Source organism: Pimephales promelas, chromosome 3 (assembly GCF_988280905.1).
Source record: "Pimephales promelas chromosome 3, fPimPro1.hap1.1, whole genome shotgun sequence".
Lineage (NCBI taxonomy): Eukaryota > Metazoa > Chordata > Actinopteri > Cypriniformes > Leuciscidae > Pimephales > Pimephales promelas.
The window spans coordinates 20,430,374-20,455,919 of record NC_142771.1 but is presented as its reverse complement, the minus strand read 5'-3'; the positions used below and the strand labels follow the sequence as shown (position 1 = coordinate 20,455,919).

The window sequence follows — 25,546 nt, the reverse complement described above, 5'->3', positions numbered from 1 at the left end:
CGACTAATGAATGGATATTCAAATTATATATATGCTTTTGTTTAAATACATTAAAAAAAATTGCTGGGCTCTTTTAACACAACTTTGGGTCAAAAATGGAAAACCCAGCCATTGGGTTAAATTTTTTAATTACATTTTTAACCCAACATTTGGGTTTGTCCACACTGTAAAACCTGATGAGTTAGTTCAACTCAAACCGTTTGAGGAAACCGATTGCCTTAAATCATTTAAGTTTATTAACTCAAACAATTTAAAGGGGTGATGAACTGAGAAATCAAATTTTCCTTGAGCTTTTGACATCTAAGAGGTCATCATATTATAAGAATATCCTGTAAGTTTCAGAACTGAAAACGTCCTTGTTAGTCCAATAAAAGCTTTTATTGACACAGCCTCTAAAAACGACTCGTTTTTAAAAGTGGGTAACTATGACGACAAAGAGGATAAAACACCACCCCCACAGAAGATGATCAACGCCTGCTTCACCACGGCAGGTTTAGCCCCGCCCACCGATTCGCGCATTACACACATAAGTATCATACATGTACATGCTTACCTCGTGATGACAAACTGGATCTACCGAGCAATACAGAATATTGTGCAGTGCCTGGTTGTGCAAGACAGTCGCTGCATAAACTTCCTGTGGATTCCAATAGGACTGCATGGATAATTTATTTTTAATGACGTTCCAGCTGATGAGGTAAAAAATCGTCGTCTGTTCGCTTCATTTCACTGAGGATTGTTTTGTCAACAAGACTGGATTTGCAGACCGATTAAGAGTAAAGAACGGTGCTGTGCCGTCTATATTGGATCTGACAGGAATTGTGCAACACACGGACTCTGGGTTGAACATGTATGGGCGAATCCGGTTGCCATTTGACAACATAGGACGTTTTCCCCCACGTGCACCGACGGGTGAGTTAAACTCATTATAATATGCAAAACTGTTCTCCACTCGCAGCAGTGGGTGTTTACTTCCAAGTCTTCAGTGCGACACGCCCATAAAAACCGACTGTTTTTTAGGTAGGCTCACAACCAGGGTACAAAATAGCCTATTACTTGTTCATTTTGATGTTTTTGAATGCAAAAACCAAGCGAACGTTATAAGTTGACCTCAGACAACAATATAATAACATTTAAAAAGCCAGTTCATGACCCCTTTAAGCATAAAAAAAATATTTGATTTGTTTCCAAGTAACTCAATAACTTATTGTTAAGATAACTTGGGTAAATAAAGTTAATAGTACTAATTAGTTACTATAACTTAAATCTATGAAGTGCACTGTAAACCCGAATAAGTTGGCAGAACTCAAATTACATTTAATAGTATAAACTTAGCTTTAAAAGCTAATCTGCTGACGTATATTTGACCCAAACTTGTGTTAAAACAGCCCAGACTACAATCAGTCATTTTAAATGCTGCAAGTGAATTTAATCATCACAACATCAAAAATGTACATTACAAAAACGTACGATTCATTTTGAGATTTGCTAACATTACATTCAAGAGTATAATAAAAAGACCATTTTTAAAGATTAACTTTTGACGAAGACCAGGGTAATCCAAATAAATAGGGAAATAAAAAAGGGGAAGGACAATATTATATAAAATGCACAATTAAATATCCAAAATCAACTTACACTGGTAAATAAAAAATAAATTGAAGTGAAATTAATATGTATGTAGTTATAGCAATGCATGCACTGTTGGTTGTAAATGCTTGGTAGATTAATAAAATACATTTTGTTGAGACCACAGAAAATGATGCATCTCTTTTATCATTCCTTTATCCTCTCCAACCAATTTTCTAGCAATCTTCACTCTCCTTCAATCCCATGTAATTTCTCAGCTTCCTTTTTCAGAGAGGTGTAAATCAACGAGAGAGCAAACTGATGGAATGCACCCTCCATTACATCTCTTAGAAAGAGAGAGAGAGGGAGATGATTAATTTTCCTCATGCTTAAAGTCACTGCAAAGATCCCTGTCTCCAGTTTGAGCACATAACCACACATACAAGTTAACTAACTGTTTGTTCCAGCAGACCAGAATCCTTGTAAACACTTGCAACCAATCTGGCCCCCCATCACCCTCTAACTCTCCTCATTTTGATCTCCATCCACCCTGTTCTGAGATACAACTACTTAGACACTTGAGTTAGGTTATGAACTGCATCTGATCATGAGATCATAAAGCTTATATAAAAAAAAAAGCAGCTGTGGTCAACCAGGGGCCTGGGGCCCACTAGGGGGACTCAACTAACTTCCAAGGGGGCCAAAAATATTTTAAATAAGACAAAAGAAATAAATATAAATTGAAAATCTTGAAAAATTGATTATCTTGAAAAATCAAGATATAGTGTTTTTTTTTATTTTTTTATTTACTTTCTAGTTATGCCAGGCTCTGGTAAGGAAACTAGGAATCACTGACATGAAACGTCGAAGACACGTAGTAACATGCAGCGTGAACTCGGATGACAAGGAGAGGGTGAGACCGGAGAGAGGTGAAGGCGCGCGCTCAGTGACAATAGGATACCGCATATAGATGTAGAGTAATAAAATTAGCCCATTCTCAACCTTTCATTTCATCAAAATACTACGAAATACTTAGAAAATAAACCCTAAAATGTGTATTATTTTGGGTGTATATGGTCTAGAATTATGGATTTACAAGATTGCTCACTGCACTATGTTGGTTTATGTCTGAGTGTTAAAAAAAAACCCCAAAAAACCAGTGTAGTCTTAAATCTATTTTGTTGTGTTTTAAATCTATGCTGAAAACACTGTGGCATACTATAGATTTTGAGACACTGAGTGTTGTTGTGTATTTGAGTCATTTTTAGACATGTAAAGCATTTTGGTCAACTTGTGTTTAAATGTGCTCAACAAATAAATTGATTAATTGATATGAAAGAAAAATAGCCCAAAATTTACAGTGAACAGAAAAAAGGTTTGTCTCTTGCCTTAAAACAAGTCTGTGCTCCTGAACACAAAATGAGGTGGAAAGAGAACTACACTTATTGTCATTATGACCTAATTACACACACATTAGAGACTCTTTTACTTCCACTTTGCAAACCACGACAAAGACTTTCCTTTAGCAGCACATATGATAATAATCACCCACTTAGACAGGAAGCGACCGTCTGGCTAACAAATCAGTTTGTTTTTTCTTGTCCTAGGGGTGGGTTTTTTCATGTAATGGAAAAATGTACTTTTATTATTACTGGGCTAAATTTATACATATGTATATATGAATACAATACAGTCACGGAATATACCATAGACTGAAAAAAAATTGGTATATACTGTATATGGTGTAATGGTTTGGGGGTATGGTCCTTCAAGACCATGTTTTGGAGTTTCTCCTGGAGCCCAGAAGTCGAGTTGGACAGAGGCTGAATGCGCTGAGCCATTCTGTATTCTTTACGTTTTCCTCTCAATTAAACATATTTGTTCAAGGTAACCTGTGTCAAATGCATCCTTACAACACAGGTTACAATGCGTCATGTGTTGATATGATCTAACATTGTATATAAACCCATGTTTACTATGTCAATGAAGCTTCTTTGAAATTGTAACCTTATGGGATCTATTTCCCTGGTGTGAGAGACTGTATGCAGTAAATAAAAACTTCAAACAAATCTGACTCTTAGATGAAGAGAATTTGGTTTGTAATTTGTTCTTGAGAGCTATCCTCAAGCCAATAGACTCCAGTCCATTCATTTCACTGACTGTGTGGCTCTTAATTATTTTGTATTTAATCAATAAACCATTAAGGTGTACAGAGTGTAATCGAAAGACCCTGGTCACCTTCACACCCCAGCGAACGTCTCATGAATGAATACAGGGCCCTTTCAGCTGCAGTTATCGCTTTAAACAAGTGCATAATTTCTTTAATCAGCAAGATATGAGGTGCAATGCATGTCAAAAATGCATCAATATTGTCATCATGGTATCAGTTTTTCTTTTAAACACAATGTAATTGCCGCTCACTCTCTCATGTATTTTTATTCCCTCATGCACTACATTATTTCTCAACTGATTTATCATTCAGGATACTAATAGAACAAAGGTCACCCATCCTCAATTCCAAGGACCCTCTGTGATCACTTTGTCCATTTTAAATAGGCTATATACAGATTCATTAAAGGGCACCTATTATGGCATTTAAAATGTTCCTAACATTGTTCTGGGAGTCCCCAACAACAGTTTTACATAAATGCAATGACAAAAAACACTTTTGTTGTCTTATAATATGCATTTATTTTTACCTGATTTGCTCACCGACTCCCAAATGATTCGTACAACGACTCATTTTTCCAAACCATTCCTTTGTGTGACGCTAATTGACGGTGATTGGTCAGATGACCCAGTCAGTTATTGTTTGTTAGCCCAACGCATAAACATAAAGCACTGCAATACTACAAGACGCACTATTCTTTATGACGACTCCAATAACAGCGACAAACATTTCACATATTTAAAAAAATGACATTGGAGACTTAGAAGCTGCGCTGAGCGTAACTTACACACACACACACTTATTGCGCCTTCCTACCTCGCGCCCCGACGCTACAAAACCCATAAAAGCAACAATTATTAATAATACTTACAGGTTGTGATTCGGAGAAGGAAGCTGATCCATATACACTGGGTACTGAGACCTCCTTCAGGATCAACCAGCTTGCGAATCCACATTTGAATTCATTTATGTTTTTGAACGATTCGTCATTAAAATGACGAGAACACAATCGGGCTATACTGTTGTGGTATCGTTGCAAATATGAACTCTAACCACCGATTCTTCACATGCTCGTCCCTGGTAAATGAAAACAAAGTGGCTGAACTATCTTTGCATTGTCGAACACAGCGTCTTCTCAACATGATGCAGCTAAAGTGTTCTAGACTTCAAGTTTACACTTCCGTCTGCACGCGCAGTAACTGGGCGCGGCCAATATGCTTATGTTTCGTATCTACGGCACTACGAAACAGCTAATGACTCGTTTCAAAAACAATTCATTTCATAGACTCAGAGTCGACTCTCACTTTGGAAAGACAACGTTATATACGGTGCACTTTCAGATATAAATCTTTGCAGGATGTTTTCATTCCCTTAGAGCTATATTCCACACTACATGAACAGTCATTTTCAAAAATCCATGATAGGGGCTCTTTAATTCAGTCCACAATTACATAATACAAGCTTTTTGTTCCTTACATTGCTACCAAAACATCCACACACATCAACTGAATATAAATTGTATGAGCAAAGTAAATCCCTTTAGTTTGCTATAGTCAATGTTACCAGCATGAACTGTGAAGTGAGTCATTGTTGTGCTGGTGATGATATGGGTGTAGGAGTGGGTAGGAAGAATAATTTACACACACAAACCAACCAATTACATATTAAATTCTTTCTAAGTTTTATATTCATTGTTGCTCAAATTCATTCAGGTGGTCTGCCTTGAGATGAGTCAATAGAATTCATCAGTTAGAATCATTATTCATTGCTTTCTTAACAATGGATTTCCTTTAAAAATGATTAATCTGGGTAAAGAATGAATGTAAAAATGACATACACTTAAATAATATAAAAATAAATAAAATAAAAACTAATAAAAAAAAAGTTTGATTGAGTACACTGCAACAAACTAATATAACAGAATATGACACAAAAATAATCTTGATCATCTTGTTTATGTAATCATTTGGAGGCCAAAATTGGGTCACACTTTCACTTTATATTAGGTGTCTTTAATCTTCATGTACTTGCATCAATAAAATAAGTACAATGTCTTGTGTTCTTATTGTATTGTAAAACACTTTCTCTGCTATTGAGGTGGGATAGGGGTATGGTTAGTGTGTAAGTGTAATTATAGATGCAGTTACAGAAAGGGATACAGACAAAATTACAGGTATTTTAAAGTAAATCTAAAATCATGCAACAATTGTGCATTTTTTCAAGAAAACATTCCAGGATTTCTCCATATTATGGACTTCACTGAGTACCAGATGGTTCAGGGTCCAAATGAGAGTTTCAGTGCATCTTCAAAGGGCTTTAAAAGACACCAGACAATGAATAAGGGACTTATCTAGCGAAACGATCGTCATTTCAAAAATAAATAAAAAACTTTAAGTTTTATAAGCACAAACGCTCACCTTGCTCTGCTCTGTGATGCGTGTTCGTGACTCTCCTGTTCGAACTTGTTCATCAAAATGAACAAATCTTTTTGAGTCATTTTGTTTGCTCAAACTTTTTATTTAGTTTTGAAATGACTGATCTTTTCGCTAGATAAGACCCTTATTCATCGTCTGGTGTCCTTTAAAGCCCTTTGAAGATGCACTGAAACTCTCATTTGGACCTGGAACCGTCTGGTACCCAATGAAGTCCATTATATGGAGAAAATCGAATATTTTAATCAAACACCTTAATTTCTTTTCCAATGAAGAAAGAAAGACACGGACAAGAATGTGTTGGGATGACACGGTGGTGAGTAAATTATCAGCAAAAAGGTTTTTTTGTTTTTTTTAAAGTGAACTACTCCTTTAACTAATTATTAAGGTAAATGTTAAACCATAGTTAAAATAACCTATATTAAAAGTATAGGACCCAAAATTGTAACTGAAACTAAAATTGAATTAATGGTCCATCCAGACTATAACACAAAACTGATGTAGTGCTGGATGTTGATACTAACATCCCTTAAGGGTGATCATAAGTGAAGCTTCTGAAAGATGTGATGATGGAGAGAGGCTCTTAAAATGACCCAGACCAGAGGAGAGAGGCTGAATGTCACCCAGGTATGATTCACCTTTAGTGAGATACTCAAATGATAAGAGTCCTTGACTAGATGCGCAGCTGAGTGGCTTTACCTAATCCACCCACACAAAAGCACATTTGAACTACAGCACACCAACAGAAAACAAACTGACACTTGCATGCACACAGTTTACATATAATGGACATATACATGCACAAACCCATTTACATTTCACTGAAAATTCATGCACTCACAGTTGCATCAGCAAACACAAATCTTTTTCTCATTGATTAATCATGTAAAGGCAGCTGAAGGGTCATATGACTCAAGTGATCTGAATACGGAACCAAAGTTAATTGAATACTAATGCATTTTAAATGCAACATAATTAGACAAAGAAAAAAACGTAGGCCTATTTCTTACAATACTTATAACTTATAGCCAACTCTTTTGTAAACTTTGCACTCAATGGGAAGCATTAGTCTGAAAAGTTTTAAAGTCAGCATGAAATATAAATTCACCCCATCTTTTTTTCTAAAAAAGGGCTTCCTACAAATCTATACTAATTTATACTTTTACAGATCTATACAGTTTTGACAGTCAGATAGAAGTCTGCTGCAAAAGTGTGCATCGAGGGCACATATCGACCGCAAGGTGGGCGCTCTCTAGCACCTTTCTGACACCTAAAATGACAATGGGATACCCTACTGTCTCATGGACTTAACGGACAAATGCAAGCGGCAGCCATTGTAAGTCAACAAAAGTGCATATGAAGAGTTCAGATGCAAAAGCCTCTAAATGCCATTTGAAATTTTCTTCTTTAATGATGATTTATGTCAAGCTTGTATATTTAAGTTCAGTGATTTCACTTAAATGGCAATGGTAATTACCTATTAATTGTTATTTAAGTGAAATTACTGAACTTGAATATACAAGTTTGACAAAAATCATCATTAAAGAAGAAAATTTCAAATGGCATTTAGAGGCTTTTGCATCTGAACTCTTCATATGAAGTACCAACGGGCTCGAAGTACACATTCAGGTCTTCCCCCCCCCATCTACTCAACAACTAAATAATTAGACAAGAGACACCATCCTACATATTTTTCTTTGCGATATTCGGTTTCACTCAGATGCACGTCACAATACTAATAAACAATCTGTTCTTACATTGCAACTTACAACTCAAAAAAATATTAGTCAGGTCTCAACACACAATGCATAAACGAAACAATCCTGCTTTCCTGCTTTTTCAGGGATGCAATATAAAATATCTTGTTTACTTATGATAGAAATGTTTGTTTACTTATATCCATTGACGAATTTAAGGACATGGACACAAGTTTAATCATCTAACATTTCAACTTATTCATCCTCTTTGTACAATTCAAATCCAATTCACATTTATTTGTATAGCACTTTTCCCAATATCGTTTCAAAACAGCTTTACAGAAAATGCATGCGTCTACATTACAATTTAGAAGAATGATGTGTTACCAGAAGTGACTGTGTCTAGTTATTTCAGAAATGTACAGTCATGCAGTTAGCCAACAATGTATAGCCTACATAGACAATGTATTAATTTAAATTAGGAATGGCTGATTATGATTTCACTTTTCTAACTTTAGTTAGTGTGTAATGTTGCTGTTTGAGCATAAACAACATCTGCAAAGTTACAGTGCTCCGAAGGAAGATATCAGCTTTTTAAAGAATTCGTTTTTAACTATCGTTATTAACTAAACAAAATTCCTCCCTAAATTTTACATAAACCCTGCCCACAGGAACACGCACTCCATGTTGAGAAGGTTGAGAAGAGGAAGAGTTAATAAGGGGAATTATACCTTTTAGGACAGAAACAGTGAGCTTATGGTATACACTTACACTCGTACACTTCCAAACTCTCCCAAACACACAAAAACATTCAAAGGAAATGAGCTGGGACCTAACTGATGTGATCAGTGGACCAGGGAAAACCACTTCCTTTCACATTGCTCCAATCACTGTCTGGCCACTCCTCACGGCTAGTGAAAGCGAGAAATAATAACAGGGTTGGATCATCCAAGCCCCCTTTTTGCCAAACCATTAGGAAGTGTGCCAGTGAGAGGGGCTGTCATCGCCTGAACTCACCGTAAAACAACGAAACGTCCTGATCTGCACCTGCAACACAATTAACCCATTAAAATGCGTTAATGCCGAATCTGTTGCCAAAGATCCGTTTAGCACATGCATATCCTTTCTAATTATTGACCCACAGTAACGGAGCATGCAATAGTTTACTATTACGCACCCAACAACTAGTCATCCAAACCCAATTTCATCCCTTAATCCTCTCTCTATCGTTCTCTCATTCGGTGCATTTTTCCAATCCAAACGCCCCAGAAAAGCGGTAATCCTCCACCGCTCAGCTGATTGAAAAGCATCGGAGGCAAGTTAACGGTTTGTTCACTAGAAGTTGCTCTGGGTCACACTGAAAACGCTGGTCAAATGAGGGAGTATAGTGCTTTTAGGCAACAAATATATAAACTTAAACAAATCGCAAGAAACTTTGGAATGGATTTAAAATATTATAGCACTGAAAAAGTATTAAGATACTATTTAAAAAAACACAAACATAATAAATAAATACTGTTCAAAAGCTTGGGGTCAGTAAGATTTTTTTCTAAGAAATTATTATTAGGCTACTTTTAATCAGCAAGGATGCATTAAATAAATTAAAAAAAATGTCATAGTAAAAACATTTTCTTACAAAAGATTTCTAATTGCTGTTCGTTTGAATTTTTCATTCAAAGAAGGATGTAACAAAAAATGCATCACGGTTTCCAGAAAAACATTAAGCAGTGCAACAGTTTCAAAATTTCCACGTTTTTTTTAGTTCAAGAGTTAATCATTAATTTGTCTCTCGCTCAATAATAGTGATTGGAAGTCCATTGAATTTCAACAAAAGGTTCTTTTGGATAGTTTGTTTCAATGACCCAGTACAAATAAAAATTAAATAGTCACGTAATGACGTCACTAGAATGTATTTTTAACATCTTAAAAGTTTTATAGTATGCATCATGCCACGCTAAATATTCAAATAAACCATATATGTAATCAATACTGATTATTGCCTTTCATTCACTTAAGTTAAATTCTGTTGTCACTCTGTGACTCTAATCTTAATTGGTGTAGGCTATATCTTTTTTTTTCTTCCCCAAATTAGCCAATTATGATTTCTGAAGGATCACGTGACAGAAGATGACAGAATTACAGTAAAAATTGTGGCGACCATCCCTAGTCCAAATCACTTTATTGCAAAAATCGCAATGTGCAAATGGTTTCCTGGCCAAGAGGGATAGCACTTTATTTTACAGTCCTGTTTTGTATGTACATATGCAGGCTACATATTGTAGTAATGACACTAACTGGGTAACTAAACCCTTACTCTCAGTATTTTAGAGGGTAATTATACTAAAGGTGCATAAAATAAAGTGCAACCCTGCGAGGACATATTCGTTTTGCATATGGAAGCAGAACATGGACTGCGTTGAGTTCTGCGGAGGTGTGGGTTGACCGGGGGCCAGTGTGGAGTAGAGGTGGGGTGGAAGTAGGCAGCTTTGAGCCAGAAGCTACTGAGAGAAACAGTGGGCTACTTGTTTAATACAAGTGTGCAGTTGAAATGCTCTTGCACTTCAAAACAACCACTTTCTGTTTTTCTCTTGACAGTATTTTTCCTGATATTTTTTTCTATCCATCCATCTTCTCATCAACCTCATTTCATGACTCCGTACAACACCAGCACACCTTCCTTCCCGTCCTTTCAATGGCTTACATTGGCTAGTGAAGGTTGCCTATGCCTGCAGGGCAGTGTGCATTACTTGTCTGTGTGTGTGAAACAGAGAAAAAGCATGTGTGTGTGTGTCACTCCATTTGCAGCTACATAAATAGCCATTTCCCGCCAGAGCAAACCCACTTTCCCAACACCCACCTTACACACGACTCCCAGCAGGCACGCACACACACACACACACACACACACACACACACACACACACACACACACACACACACACACACACACACACACGCGCGCACACACACACACACACACACACACACACAAAGACTGATTGCTACAGAAAAGAAAGTTATCATAATCCATTATCACATATTCCCCAAGTCTTTCTCAGGTGATTATTGTGATACATGACGACCCTTTAGTCCATTTATACACAAACAGTAAAATCAAATGTAAACCATCACAACTTAATGCATATATAAATTAATAAATAGATAGATCAGAGAAAGAAAGTAAGAATTTAGAAGAAGGCAGAGGACTACAGAGCTGAAGTGATAAACTTTCTTTATTAATTCTTAATTATTAAAACAGGCAATATAATACTAAAATCTGTCTAAATGTTTGTATTCCATTATCCGTCAGTTAGCAAGCTTATGCTACTATGAGAAAAGTTCTTTTGATACCTAGAACAAGCTAAATCAAAATAACCCTACTTTTTAAGGAGATTTAGGAAGGGAACAGGATTCTAAGTGGTTTTTACTCAACAGTGGCTCATATTAATTGAAATGAAGGAAAACATGAGGTAAGAGCTGTACACAATGTATCTCAGGAAAACAAAAGCACTAATAATTGTGACAAGTATTGCTTGATTACAGATATTTTACTCTGATGGCAACTTACTGTTTGACTGTTAATTTGTACGTCAACAGTGGACTACAAAAGTATAGGCCTGTACCATAGAAAATTTGGGTCAAATTTTGGTGAAGTTTTCTCACCAATTTTTTTTGGTTAAGTTCTCACCAATTCTAAATATATGTTATCAAAATAAAAACTAATATTGTGAAATATACTCACAACGTCAATAACTTTTCTATATATTTTAAAATTTAATTTATTCCTATTTTCAGCATCATTGCTCCAGTCTTCAGGGTCACGTGATCCTTTAGAAATCAGTCTAAAATGCTGATTTGGTGCTCAATATTTTTTTTTTCTATTATCAATGTGAAAAACATTGAGTTGCTTTTTCCTTGATTAGATAAGAACACACACACACACACACACACACACACACACACACACACACACACAAAAAGTAAAAGAGTAGAGATAAATGTACAATCAACACTTACATTTAAAACACACACAAAAAAATTAGCATTACAAATATCTTTGTTTGTCAATTTCGATGGATTTAATGCATTCTTTCTGAATAAAAGTTTGAATTTTCTCTGTAATTATTTAATTTTTTTTACAGACCCGTACATCTCTGCTCATTGTGGACTAATAATTTCAAATTGCTTGTTAATTTAAAGTGAATATTTGATTATCTTTGCAATTGTTCATCAAAATGTAGTAACTTGCTCTGCCTCTGAAACAAGTTTATTTTTCTGTAGATGCCACAAAACCCATATTATCTCATGTTTTATCCACATGGGCCATATTCTGGTATAACATCTAGTTACGCCGGATGCCTAAGCCATGTCCTATATTTTTGAGTTGTGAAGGTATATAATAATCAGTATGTTCAACCAAGATACTGTTTGAATGTGTTTGTCTAGTTTGGTTTATGTGTTAACAAATTAATGAACTCTGGGCTTTGTTTTCCAGTATTACACACTGCATTGTGCTTAGCAATCTCTCTCGCTCTCTTCTCTCACTCACAGCCAAAAACACACATGCTAACACACACCTGCCTGTTTGTCGAGAGCTGGCCTGCACAAAAGCCAGATAGAGGTTGATTGAACACAGCAGATGTGAAATTACCCATACCCCATTTGGGCCAATTTCCTTGTCTTTTACTGGCTGTTACTGGCTATCTGAAGAGAGTCAACACATCCATTCAGTCTCTCTTTTGCGCACACACAAATACAGTCTATGCACACTGTTCTCTCTCTTTTTATCAGTCTCGTTCAGCATTGTAAATAATAATAAAAAAACCCAGCTCAGTCCACCTGATTATTAATACACAGCTTCTTAGCAGAGAAAATAGGAGCCTATTAACTATAAAATTGGTAGAATAAAAGAAAACAAGATTGACAGTGTGTTTTTCATAGAAGCCTGAGAGAGATGGACAAAAGGAGGAGGATGAGGAGGAGGAGGGGGAGACAAAGACAGCATGGAGAGAAAGAAAGACTGAAGGAAAAATGGGTAGACAGTGTGACTGTGCCGATAATGACAGACACACAAGAAGAAAAAACAGTTTCTGGCATTCTTAAAGGAACAGTCAACCTAAAAAAAACTAATTCTGTTATTATTTATCAAAGTCATACAATCACTTTCTTTGAGGAACAGACTAAAATATAGGTCATTACTCAAGGTCTGTTGAGCTTTTAAAAACATGGTCAGGAAGTGGAACTCAAGAAGAATGATCACATTTGCCTCTGTAAAGCAACAGAGAGTTTTGAAGAGGTGGAATATAGAAAAAGCTTATTACAATTTATTTTTAATACAAATTAATTAATCATTATTTTGAGTCCGTTTGTTGATTCCCCAAAGATCCTTTCAGTGAGCAAGGGCCAGTTGCATACACTTGGCCATTATGTTATAAAGAAGATCTAATATGACCTGCTAGCAGGTCAAGGGCAGTTGGTCTGTCTTCAATATCAAAATAGACCAACGTATGCTTTTATGTAACTGACTTAAACAAATTGATGACTAACCTGTAAGACTAGTCTTGGTGGTTGTAAGGTTGTAATCCACTGGAGACAAGTTGTAGTGAGAACCCATGTGCAGTATTTATTCAAAAACATAACAAGATCAAAACAAAAGCATGACGTGGCATGAAACAAAAACCCGTGGACATAGATTTACACAACAGAAGATCACAGAAAACAGTGGTTGACAAAGACACTTGGCAAACATGAGGGCTTAAATACAGTACACAGACTAATGACAGGACCAGGGACACCTGTGAACAATGAACAGACGATTAACCAATGCCAAGACACATGGCAGGATCACATGACAAACAGGGAATCACATGACAGACATGGAACATAACAGAACAAATCAAAATGTGACTGGTTTATGCAACTCCCAGGTCTTAAAATATATATTTTGTTCTCAGTCTGAATAACATAGAACTTTACATTCAAAATGTTCTATGGATATTAAAGATTGTTCATGGAATCATGGATGCCAATTAAGACCATTTTTTTGAAGAGCGACGATCCAGTTATAGCGGTTCTCAGGTTAACAATTCATTGGAAGAAAACCATTTTAGTGAATTAAATTTCAGTTTTTATTCAAAAGACTTGAGATATGGCAATAGATTCTCATGTTTCGGCTCTTCAAAGATCACTATGGTCAGGAAAAGACTTGTTAACATTTTTAAAAATCCTTTTGTGCTCCTTGAAATAAAGGCAGAAAATGGGTTTAGATCAACATGAGGGTCAGTAAGTGACATGATTTTAATTTTGGGTGAACTATTGCTTTAATCATTCCACTACAATCACTTTCTTTTATACTGTATACCAAACTGTAGACAGTCTCAACACGTTAGTGTGTGGGATGGTTATATATGGACTGAAAGAACTGGGTTTACAAGCTGGACACAAAAAGCAAAGCATATGTCTCTGAATAGGTTCGCTTTTGCATGTGAGGATCAGTAATTAAAAAACATGTTTAGCCACAATAGAAGGTGGAAAGCAATTTCAGAAATATAGATTTAGGCAAGTCCGTATTTACATGTAATTTTGTTTTACAATGCTTTTGAACTGACCACAACCATTGGGCAGGAAATTTTAGAACATTTTGGTTTTGATTACAGGCTCTTTGTTGGACGAAGAGGAATGTCTCTCAGCCTCTATGTGTGCGGAGTCATTTTAAACTGACGGCAGGAGAAATATTTACTTTTGTCTTCTTGGCGAAATCCATTCATCCATCTCCATTCCTTTGCACCTGGGTTTCTATGGACACACACACACACACACCTATGAACCCTGCTGACATGATTAATCCTGTCTGATAACGTCAGACTAGAGCGCACACACATCAACAACATCTGCGCCATGCGTGCTTATGTGCATGCTGTAGTGTTGTTTATATTTCTGACCCATAGCTGTTGCTAGACTCTCGTTTGGTCTTTCACCTTAAAGGATTAGCTCACCTCAAAGTAAAAATTTCCTGATAATTTACTCACCCCAATGTCATCCAAGATGTTCATGTCTTTCTTTGTTCAGTGGAAAATAAATTAAGTTTTTTTGAGGAAAACATGTCAGGATTTTTCTCCACACAATGGACTTTATTGGTAACCAAATTGTCCAAATCAATGTTCAAAGGGCTCTGCATAATCCAAGCTGAGGAGGTCTTATTTAGTAAAACAATCGGCCAATTACTAAAAAAAAAAAAAAAAAAAAAAAAATTGATATACTTTAACCATGGACAGTAAAAGAAATGGACATAGCGACCCCATGGATTTCAATGGAGAAAAATGAAGCCCGTTTAAAGCTGATAGCCAGACTACTGCGTGCGCAGGCTCAAACTGAGCTGGTCACGTGAGCAACCAGTTGTGAAATTTAGTGATTGAAATCTGAATAATTAAAAACGGCTCCTATGGGGTCGTAACGTAAGATACAAAGTAATGGAGCATTTTATACATTGTCGTGTTTCTTTAGAAATAAATAATGGACAAATTAAGTCTTTGGACGCATCAGATGTAAAGTTATTCACTGTCAAAGTGACGACAAAATGAATGGGAGTCAATGGGATGCTAACAGCAGGTGAAGTTCTGCTACAATGGCGGCTCCCGCGAGGCTTCAGCTTCCGACTGATGGATTACCCCCTTCAATTAGAATTATTAACTTATAATAAACCAATCTGTCACATTATCACCACTAAGCACAGACAACGGACTGATTGAAGGTAGCCTGTGTCATCTATTGCGCTCTTCCTGTCTATGACAGAATTTTAGCTTTGACTTTTAATGTCCTTGCTAAAGTCCGTGTAAATGAACAGCATGTGTAGCCTATGTGGATGCATGTGATTTATTCTGCGGGCATTGTGTGTGCGTGTGTTTAAATGTGTGCTGTGGGCGTTGCTGAAGCACTGATCCATGCAAAACCACACTGGCACAACACTGCTCTTTATGCCAACCACAGTCCTACGGCTCTGGCTTTCTTTTGCTTACAACACAAGAATCTTCTCTTATCTATCTATCTATCTATCTATCTATCTATCTATCTATCTATCTATCTATCTATCTATCTATCTATCTATCTATCTATCTATCTATCTATCTATCTATCTATCTATCTATCTATCTATCTATCTATCTATCTATCTATATCCATCCATATATCAATCCATCCATCCATCCATCTAATCACCAAAATTTCAGTAATCCTACATAACATTCTCTAAATTAATGCATTTGACCCAAAATATTGAAATGAAATATTGAAATATGAATAACTAATTATGTATAGTCATTCTTTTTCTTGTGAGCTTTTTGAAAATAAAAAAAGGTTTCAAAAATGTAGCCTAGGATAGTTTGCTTGTTTTGCTAAATAATTTTGTCAGATACTAACCTAAAGAGATAGTTCACGCAAGACTTTCGTCCATCTATAGAACATATGAAGATGTTTTTGATGAAATGTGAGAGATTTTTGTCCCTGTCGGGAGCTAATTTGATGCTTCATAGAGATCGTAAAACGAATCTATGAATCAAGTAGCCTGGATGCCAGCCCGAACTCCGCCCACATTTTTTGGTCGGGAAGTTCGGTCTGGACTCGATCCATTGAGGAGAAATTATGATCAGACAAGAAAAGTTTGGGCCAATCAAATTGCCAGGACGGGCTTTATACGAAGATGGACAGGGGATCTGCAAGGACGTAATCATCATGTTATCAAAGAGCGCTTAACTGGTTTCCCTCAGAGACTGCAGCTGGAGAATTGAGATGTATAGATTCCGCTGTCACGTCTGTTGTGAAATAAATCGACAGCGCATTAATTTTCAGCTGGCTCCAATGGTCGCTAAGAAGATGGGACGTAATGAAAAGCCTGTGGTCGTTGTGGTTTCTCCTTTGGTCGCACTCATAGAGGAGTAAGTAAAAGAAGCAACACTCGTTATTTAACTTCTAAAATAAGTAAGTTCTGTAGTTGACAACTGTATACAAATTAGTTAACTTACTGCGTTGCTCTGATTGGTTGTAGGTCTACCGACTATCCAATTGAGTGCAGAGTTTTTTTTTCCTGGTTCGGTTAAGACACGCCTCATAATCAAAGCCCTACGGAGAAGTATCAGACTCACATTCTGACTAGAATATGAGTATGACGAAGTCAGGCTATGAATCAAGTGAAAGTGGTGTAGCCTACTCCAAATTTTGCTTTATATGAGGAACAGACTGAATTTAGGTTTTTATTCAAATAAACATTCATCAACTGACATAGGCTATCAGTTGTGTTAAACGGAAGTTCAAGCACATTCGCTTGAAGTGTGAGACGAGAACAAGGTTCGCGTGTTACATAGCAGTGTTTAAATGTGAATAAAAGAAATCTGTTCATCATAAAGCAACGAGTCTCTTCAGACAATTTGGACTAATCCTAATATTTTCTAAATATTTTGATGGTTTAATCGAACTCATGGAAAAACAAAGAATTGTTTTGAATAGGCTTACACGTCAGCACAATATACACTTTTTATGCTTTGTTCATCACATGACTGATGGTTGTCAGCCTAAGAGGACAACAATGATTTTCTTTTTCGTGTATATTTAAAATATATAGGCCTACAGTATAAAAAACGAACTGAGCAAAACTGACCTCCAAAATAGGTAGTTTCTTTTGAACCCATAAGTAGCTTTGACTTTTACAATGGCATCACTGTCTGTAGGTTTGACTCAGTCAAAGCAACAAACCCAAGAGTGTTCAAGTAAGGTAAATCACAGGTGCATACAGTAACCTATTTAACGAACGGGAAACTTACTATCAACAGAAAGAAAGCAAAACTGCGTGGCGCCATCTAGTGGCTGACATTAAATTTGTTTGAAAAACTATATGAGAAACTCCACATCATGAAATAAGAGATGATAATAATAACTTTTTCATCTTCTTTTGTTGTCTTCTCACGCAAATCTATGACTGTAGTCTTTCCTCACACACAGGCACAGGCAAACACATCACATACAGAGCATGATTGTTTTATTCATTTAAAAAATGTATATTACAGATGCAATATACATAATCTCATTTGTTAATGTTATGTAGAAATTTAAAAAGGAAAGAATATTTAAGACATAAATTTAACTTTTTTGAGAAAAAGTTTTAAATAAACCTAAACCTAGTCTATAAATAAAGGTTTAAAGATTTCGAAGTGTGTTCATATTTCTCCTCATTTAAGCATCTGTTAAATGAATATATGTAAATGTTCGAGCAATCTAAAAGTGATGGTCTGAGCAGATTACTGCAGTGTACAATGAGGGTCATAAGGAGCTTGGACTCCTTGGAGTGCATTTATAGCATATTGCACAGTAATGTAAACAATAACTAATAATCATAGAGCAGCACAGTCCTGATCCCTGAAAGGGACAACAGAAAAATCAAAGAAAATATGTTAAAGATACATATAGTGTCAAAACATTTAACACACGCACGCACGCACGCACGCACGCACGCACACACACACACACACACACACACACACACAGAGAGAGAGAGAGAGAGAGAGAGACAGAGAGAGAGAGAGAGAGAGAGAGAGAGAGAGAGAGAGAGAGAGAGACAGAGAGAGAGAGACCTTTCTGAGACAAAATCAAATAAAACAAAACCCATAAATGAAACAAAAAAGACAAAAACTTAATGTACAAAAAAGTAAAAGGTTGAATTTGAAGCACAAACATTTAAAGTTTACAAACAGCTATATTGCATTGAACAGAGGTTCCAAACTGTATTTTGACTACCACAAAAGCTGCTATGACCCCCAACATCAGTGAATAACCAAGATGAAATCAGGATGGATAATTTCATTTTTAAATTATGCTAATGAACAGTAATCAGCAGTCTAAACGTAAAAGCCACTGGTACAGAAATACTCACTGCAGACAGAAAATCTGGCACAGTGAGGGTTACAGGGTCCTGGCTGAGTTTAGTCGTGTCAGTCATCTAGAAAGTCCAGGTCAGGGTAAGAGCTGCTCATGTATTCAATGAAGTCAAACTCTGGCACCTGGAACTCAACATTCTTCCAGTACTTGCAAGGGACTTTGCCATGAGGAGTATTCAAGGAAAAGTTCTTTATTTTCAAACAGGGGAGTATTGCCACCCTCTTGAATTTAATCTCCAATCCCCATTCCTGAGAGAGAGAGAGATAGAAAGAGAGAGAAAAAGTAGGTCACTATACTTTGTATGTTTATTTGCATAATATAATCTATTCTTCTTTCTTTCTTTTTTTTTTTAACCTGTCCACATTTACTGCAGCTGATAACCCGTCCAGGCTCCCAATCTTCAAAAGTCCTCTCCAGAACCACTTGCCCACCAGTTTTATAAAACCTCCTATGAAATAGACAAACACAAACATGTTCGTTTATAATCACAGTCGGAATTATGTAAATTATGTTTTTGTGAACTTTTCTATTTATCAAATTATCCTGAAAAAATTAATTGCGGTTTCCACAAAAAAACTGTTCTGAAGATTGATAATAATAAGAAATGTATCTTGAGCATCAAATCATCTTAGAATGATTTTCTGAAGGATCATGTGACACCGAAGACTGGGGTAATGATGCTGAAAATACATTACATTTTAAAATATATTTAAATACAAAAGTTAATTTAAATTGTAACAATTTTTTTTACAGTATTACTATTTATACTGTATTTCTGATCAAACAGATGCCGCTTTGGGGAGCATATGAGACTTCTTTGCGAGCTTGTGTACAGTGCATCATTAAAATATTCATCACTATTCTACATTTTCCAGAATTATTTGGTCTGTGAGATTGACAGTGAAGTACTGAGGACTAACTCACTTAAACTCAGGGCTGATATTGACATGGTGTGAATTCTCTATCGTTTTTATATCTTCTCCACTGCAGACACGAAGGAAACATCCTCTGCAATGAAGCTGAACCTCAGCGGGACTGTAGCGCTGCTTCCTCGCATCCTTTTTCTTCTCAGTTTCAAGCCGAATAAGAATAGACATTTGTTGGAGTTTAGATATCTAACAAGCAGAAAGAGAAACGTTTTTTAGGCATTGAAATTTGAATACTTTGACTTTTTCTATTATATGACCAACAAAGACTTGCAAACCTTGATTCTGAACTCCCTGGGACTCATTCTCTGTACTTGGTCAATAGCTTTTGAGGTCAGACTTTCTAGATACTCATTGGTCAATTCCTTGCGCATTTCACGCCCACCTTCTTCAGCCACCACTGAGTAGACGCTGTTCTCAGCCCGAGCCCGCCCACTGGCTTGCTGCTGAGCGATCTCATTGGTCAACAGGCCGTAACGTACAACTAAGTTGCATTCTGGAATATCAAGTCCTTCCTCGGCCACACTGGTAGAGATGAGGAGGTTGAGGAATCCTTGTCTAAACTCATGGATGGTCTTCTTCTGTTCATTCTAAGAACAAATTAAAAACAGACACATACTGTGTATACTAAGTTATTAGCAGATTCATAATTAGTCTTTATTCCCTTCTGTAGATACTAGACGTTTCTCAACTAAACACGACCAACAACTGCTTTAGAAGATCTAGGGAAACCATTTGAGATGTTTTCTTGCTGTACCTGGTTCATGTGTTCGGCACCGGTACCCGTTCCAGTGAGAATGCCAGCAGTGATTTTCACCTTCAGCAGCTCATGGTTGGAGTTCACCCAGTCATACAGACAATGTGTGCCCTTGCGCGTCTTCGAGAAGAGTATACCGCGAGACTTTTTTTCTCTAAACTCTTCCAGCAACACCACTTGCAACTGGGCCAGTTTGGGGTTTTCGTAGCGGGCATCCAATGCCAGTTGTTTTAGCTCCACGCGGTTCTCTGAGTAGTAAGAGCAGAAAAATCAATCTTTGCTAATCAATTTGAGTTAACACAGACATATTAATAATACAAATAAAGGGAAAGTTTGAATATGTACAAATGGAATTGAGATTTAAAGCTACACTGTGTGATTTTTACCCCCATCTAGCGGTGAGAAGTTATATGACCATCCAGTGAATATTAGTTTCTGTTCCTCTCAATTCTGATTTCGTTTTAACTCCTACGGTGGCCAATGTAGTCCAAGATTAACATGGCTTCCAGTTCGACCTCGTCCATGAGTGTTAACTCAAACGTAAACGCGAAAGTCGAAGCTTGAATAAACGGGTATGTCCCTCTTTGGCTAATGTACTTTCAAGATGGAGGGGCAACATGGCGACCGACATTAGAACCCCTTACCCGTATGTATTTTCAATGGCATATTATACACTCACGAGAATACTTCATTACTTGAACGAAGTAAATGTACATTAATGAGCACATATATTTTTGAAAGAACTAAGTGTTTTTAGCTAAGAATAAACTAAAAGAGTTACACAGTGTAGCTTTAAGCAGAAAGCAATATAATCAGTGAACTTTAATTTCGACTTGGAATATGGTGCACAAATCATGTGGACTGCATTTCTGGTGCTGTTTTTGGCCAATAATTATATCCATATTATGGAAATTACCCATAAAATGTAATGCTATTTTATCTAAATAAATTATCCACTTTGAGATTGGCTAAAGATTACATTTAATAGTGTTAAGTTATTAGTATTTTTTAAAGACTAACTTTAAGTCAATGTGAAAATAGGGGTAATGAGGAGGCACAAGTAAATTTACAATCCAATACTGACTAATGCGATACAAAAGGTATAACACTGGCCCATAACGATTTGGTACTGATATATTTTTGTCCTTTTTGAAAATTAACAGTCCCACAATTAAATGTATTCATTGTTATTAGGATTTTTTGGATTTTACATGAGGGAAGATACAAGGTATACAGGTTTGGTGAATAAAGTAAATGATGATGTTTTTGTGTGAACTGCCCCTTTAAGAGCATCGCATTAATCTACAACATAGTAAAAAATCCACACCATCAAAAAGTCCCTGTAGAAAGAAGTCTGTTCCATCCAGCAATTTGTTTTTCCTTGAATTGTAGAACTCGTCCAGAACGTTGAACGCGTCCACCATGCGAACGGTGTCGTTAATGAGAAGAGCATCGTTGTATTTCCGCAGATGCAGTGCACACTGAGCGATCAGTCTGTTCTCTTCTTTTACACCTGATCCAAAAACATACCATCAAATCAACCTTTTTTTTTTTTTTTGCAGGGGATTTGGAATGTACAACTCAAAAGTTGTAGTTGCAATGACATCTAACCTTTTTTCTCTAGTTCCACCACATCAGCTTCATATTCCTGTGTGCCCCTATCCCGCAGGCTACGGCTCACCGTTGATGGCATGAACTCATGAATCATTGACATCATTAACTTCAAGTGGTCCGCAAATGGATCCTGTTGACACAAACAAACATACACATATTTTGGTCATTGAACGTTCAAGCAGTTGTGCAGTAGAGAATGGCATTATGACTGAGGTGCAGTCTCTGGAAGTGAATGGAGAACAGTACCAGAGCTCTTTTTTCAACAATGTCATATTGCTTTTTGGGTCTAGGGACGACTTTCTTGAGCGCTGGTGTATAATTCTTGGTGGACACTATTACTGAATCCAGATTGGCACAGATCTGAAAATGAGAGAGAAAGAGTAAGAATTTGGTTAAGTAACACTTTACAATATGGTCTCATTTGTTAATGCATTAAATAACATGAACAATGAGAAATATATACTTTTACAACATTTTTTTTAACCTTTGTTAATGTTAGTTTATAAAAATGTTAATGTTAACAGATACACATTTCGATCCTAAAATATATTAGCAAATGTTGTTGAGATTATCATTATTAAAGAAAAGGAAAGAACAATCGAAACATTATTGTAAAGTGTTACCATTAATTCATAAAGCAAAACACTTCTATTGTTTTTTGTATTAACATGCACTAGGGCAACACACACACCTGCAAGACATGTTCCACAGCTTTATCCAGTGATTTATTTCCTCCTGTACCAGGTGATGCCGTGAGGCCCAAAACCTGTGGCAGCTTCCCTTCTTTTCTCACTTTCTTCTCCACATAGCGGCCCATAATCTTGTTATAGACATTTTCCTTTTGCGTGTGGTGACATTCATCTATGACCAACAGGGTGAAGTCTAAATAGAAACAATTTATTTAGAGACTATTTATTTTTTGTAAGTAACAAAACATTTACAGTTGTAATCGAAATGATTCAACCCCTATTGTAAATCAGGTATACTGGCAAAATTGACAGCTGTTTCAACTAATAATAGCCCAACACAACAAATGTTTCAAGTGGTTACCCCAAATTCCAATTTTAATGATTTCTGAGGTCTCAAAATTATTCGACCCCCTGAATCTGCAAAACAGGTGTTGTCACAAACACACCTTATGCAACTAATCAAGGGCTTTATTAGTTGCGCAAGGTGTGCTTGAGCTAGAACACATGAAATATCTGAACTGACTAGGTTTGTTGAGTGACACGTTTGACTGCATGTTAGAAATATGGCTAAGTCAAAACAATGAAAACTACAAAGATATTTTTGATCTAGTCAAGGCAAGACATGTACAATGGGGGTGCTTTACAGCTAGGGTAATGCTCTATAGGCTATGCACGCATAAGTTCCACATTTGACGCAAGGATGCTCTTCAGTTTCCGGTTGGGGAGATTAAAGCAGAGGAAATCCGTATTATGGCAGAGTCTTCAAAATTTACTGTCCACCCGTCTTTGAAACGAAACTTTAATACGTTTAGATGTGATTTTATATATAGTAATGTTTATTTAATATAATAAAAAAAGAAGCATAAACAAAATGAGGGGTGTCTGTTTTGTCTGTTTTTGTAACTAACGTTTCTTTATAGCCATAGAGTATAAAAACCAATATAAATTATCGGTATTGCGTCGGAAATAACGCCATGCATAGAGCCCATTGGATAATAGTATGTGACAGTATTTATGTAAAGAGACACTTTTTTACATTTATGTACTATTTTGCTGTGTCTTACAAAATCATCAGTTACCTGTGAGATCTACGTGTTTTTCCTCCTCCGTGCTGTTCAGGGCGTTCTCCAAAATCTGAGCCGTGCAGATGACCAGGTCTGAGTCCTTGACCAGACGCCCAAATAATTCCTTGTCACAGCTGTCCCCACTGATGGGCTTTATCTTGTATGGCTTCCCAAGATGAACGTTGAATTCTTTGTTATAGTGCTGGTCTACCAGGTGCACCTGGGAACAATGAAAATACAAACTCAGCATGCAAATCCAAAGAAAAAGATACAAACAATATTATGCAGAGACCTAGTGTAATTGAGCAGTGATCTGGCTTCACCTTGTTGACGAGCACTGCCACTTTGGCATTGGCTGTAGTCTCCAGGTGTTTCTTGGCAACATAAACAGCAGCTCGGGTTTTTCCTCCACCAGTGGGCAGCCAGATGATGCTGTTCTCCCCCTTTAGAGCCGTCTGCACCACTTCCTCCTGGTATGATCTAAGAGCGATCTCCTTCTACATTCACACAGTTACCAAAACACAGTGGAGGCCATTTACTTTTATTCAAAAATGGTTAGTGTTTATGTACACTCTTCAATGGGGTTCTATATATGGGGTTGTTGACTCAATTCAATAAAGAACTCTTTGTTTACGAGCTGTTCAATTCATAAAGTTTTGTTGTACAATGAATGACACAGTTCATGCTGATTCGGGCACAAAAATGCATCAAGTCAAGTAACGTGCTGTTACGTGCTGGTAATAGGGATATCTGGATTGCAGTTATTATTACAGTATGTATTATTATTATATACAGTATTATTATGGAAAAAGTGAACAAAACGATAGAATGTTTTAGACCTTTTGGGAACTTTCATAACTTTATTACAAGAATTTAAAGGTGAAATGGTACTAGTAGCTTTTCCTGTAATGTTTTTGTGCTCTGTTTACTACTTGTGGTCTAATCATAAAGCTAATAATGAATATTCCATGTTAAAAACATCAAAGCTACTACTCTGCTTTATGGTTTTGTACAAGACTAGAAATTAGATCAAATACATTTCTGAAGTGTCAGTAAATTCACGACTCACCGGTGCTGCCATCACTGTCGTGGCGAGAGGTCTATGCTACTTTGGAGAGCTTTGCTCTTTAAACCGTCCCTTTATGAGCCTGCTGAGCAGAAAAACGAAACCAAAAACAGAGAAAGGGCCCAGGAGGAGGAGACAAATGACATACAACAAAAGAGGAGCTAAATTCAATGACAGCAGGTGTCTGTAGGCTGAGAAATGAAGTATAAGAAATGAAAGAATTTTTCTAATTCGCTTTTGTTCTTTGATTGTCTCTTGGACACCAGTAATGTGGACGTCTGAAACAGAATTTGAGTTTTGTAAATGTGAAGAGAATCATAGGCAGACGCTGCACTGAGAAAGTAATGGAGAGACCTTGATGGGGCCCTATTTTGCAGTCAGTGATGTTAGGAAACGAAAACTTAAGAAACTGTCTTTGTCATTTGCCTCTTAATCATCCAAACAAACACATTATGGAAACTGAAACAAATCTGTGTGGAGGTTCTAGACACTCTTTGTTACTAGATACTATATTGTAAAGGTTGAACCCCTTAAATTTAAACACATTTTCAAACTAATTTTTGCTTTAATTAAGGTTAAAAAATATTTTAAAATAAAGTAAATAAATATACATTGTTAAACTTAATAAAACTGTATCTA

The 25,546-nt window shown here is 36.5% G+C and overlaps 2 protein-coding genes across 6 annotated transcripts in view; both read right to left on the bottom strand.

The window, feature by feature from the left end:
- The window catches only part of znf385c (zinc finger protein 385C), a 115,547-nt gene extending 101,796 nt beyond the window's left edge, over positions 1 to 13,751 (bottom strand). The window contains exon 1 of one of the 4 annotated variants that reach the window (XM_039687235.2): positions 13,416 to 13,751. In XM_039687235.2, the coding sequence (XP_039543169.2) occupies positions 13,416 to 13,482 (67 nt within the window). In that variant the 5' untranslated portion in view covers positions 13,483 to 13,751. The remainder of the gene's footprint in view (positions 1 to 13,415) is intronic. The other 3 variants (XM_089128464.1, XM_089128463.1, XM_039687238.2) reach the window with 3 other exon arrangements.
- Positions 13,752 to 17,878: 4,127 nt separating this feature from the next.
- Positions 17,879 to 25,023, bottom strand: dhx58 (DExH-box helicase 58). Of its 2 annotated transcripts, none has more exons than XM_039687220.2 (12): positions 24,911 to 25,023; positions 24,165 to 24,338; positions 23,857 to 24,061; positions 22,780 to 22,970; positions 22,335 to 22,448; positions 22,086 to 22,218; positions 21,802 to 21,987; positions 20,475 to 20,722; positions 19,996 to 20,307; positions 19,716 to 19,906; positions 19,146 to 19,239; positions 17,879 to 19,039 (listed from the first exon to the last, which is right to left on the bottom strand). In XM_039687220.2, the coding sequence occupies exons 1-12, from the start codon at positions 24,920 to 24,922 to the stop codon at positions 18,845 to 18,847; spliced, it is 2,055 nt and encodes a 684-aa protein (XP_039543154.2). In that variant the 5' UTR covers positions 24,923 to 25,023; the 3' UTR covers positions 17,879 to 18,844. The 2 variants fall into 2 exon arrangements, with proteins under 2 accessions (XP_039543154.2, XP_039543155.2); XM_039687221.2 differs by having other exon boundaries at positions 24,165 to 24,335; positions 24,911 to 25,012.
- Between the last annotated feature and the right edge of the window lie 523 nt (positions 25,024 to 25,546).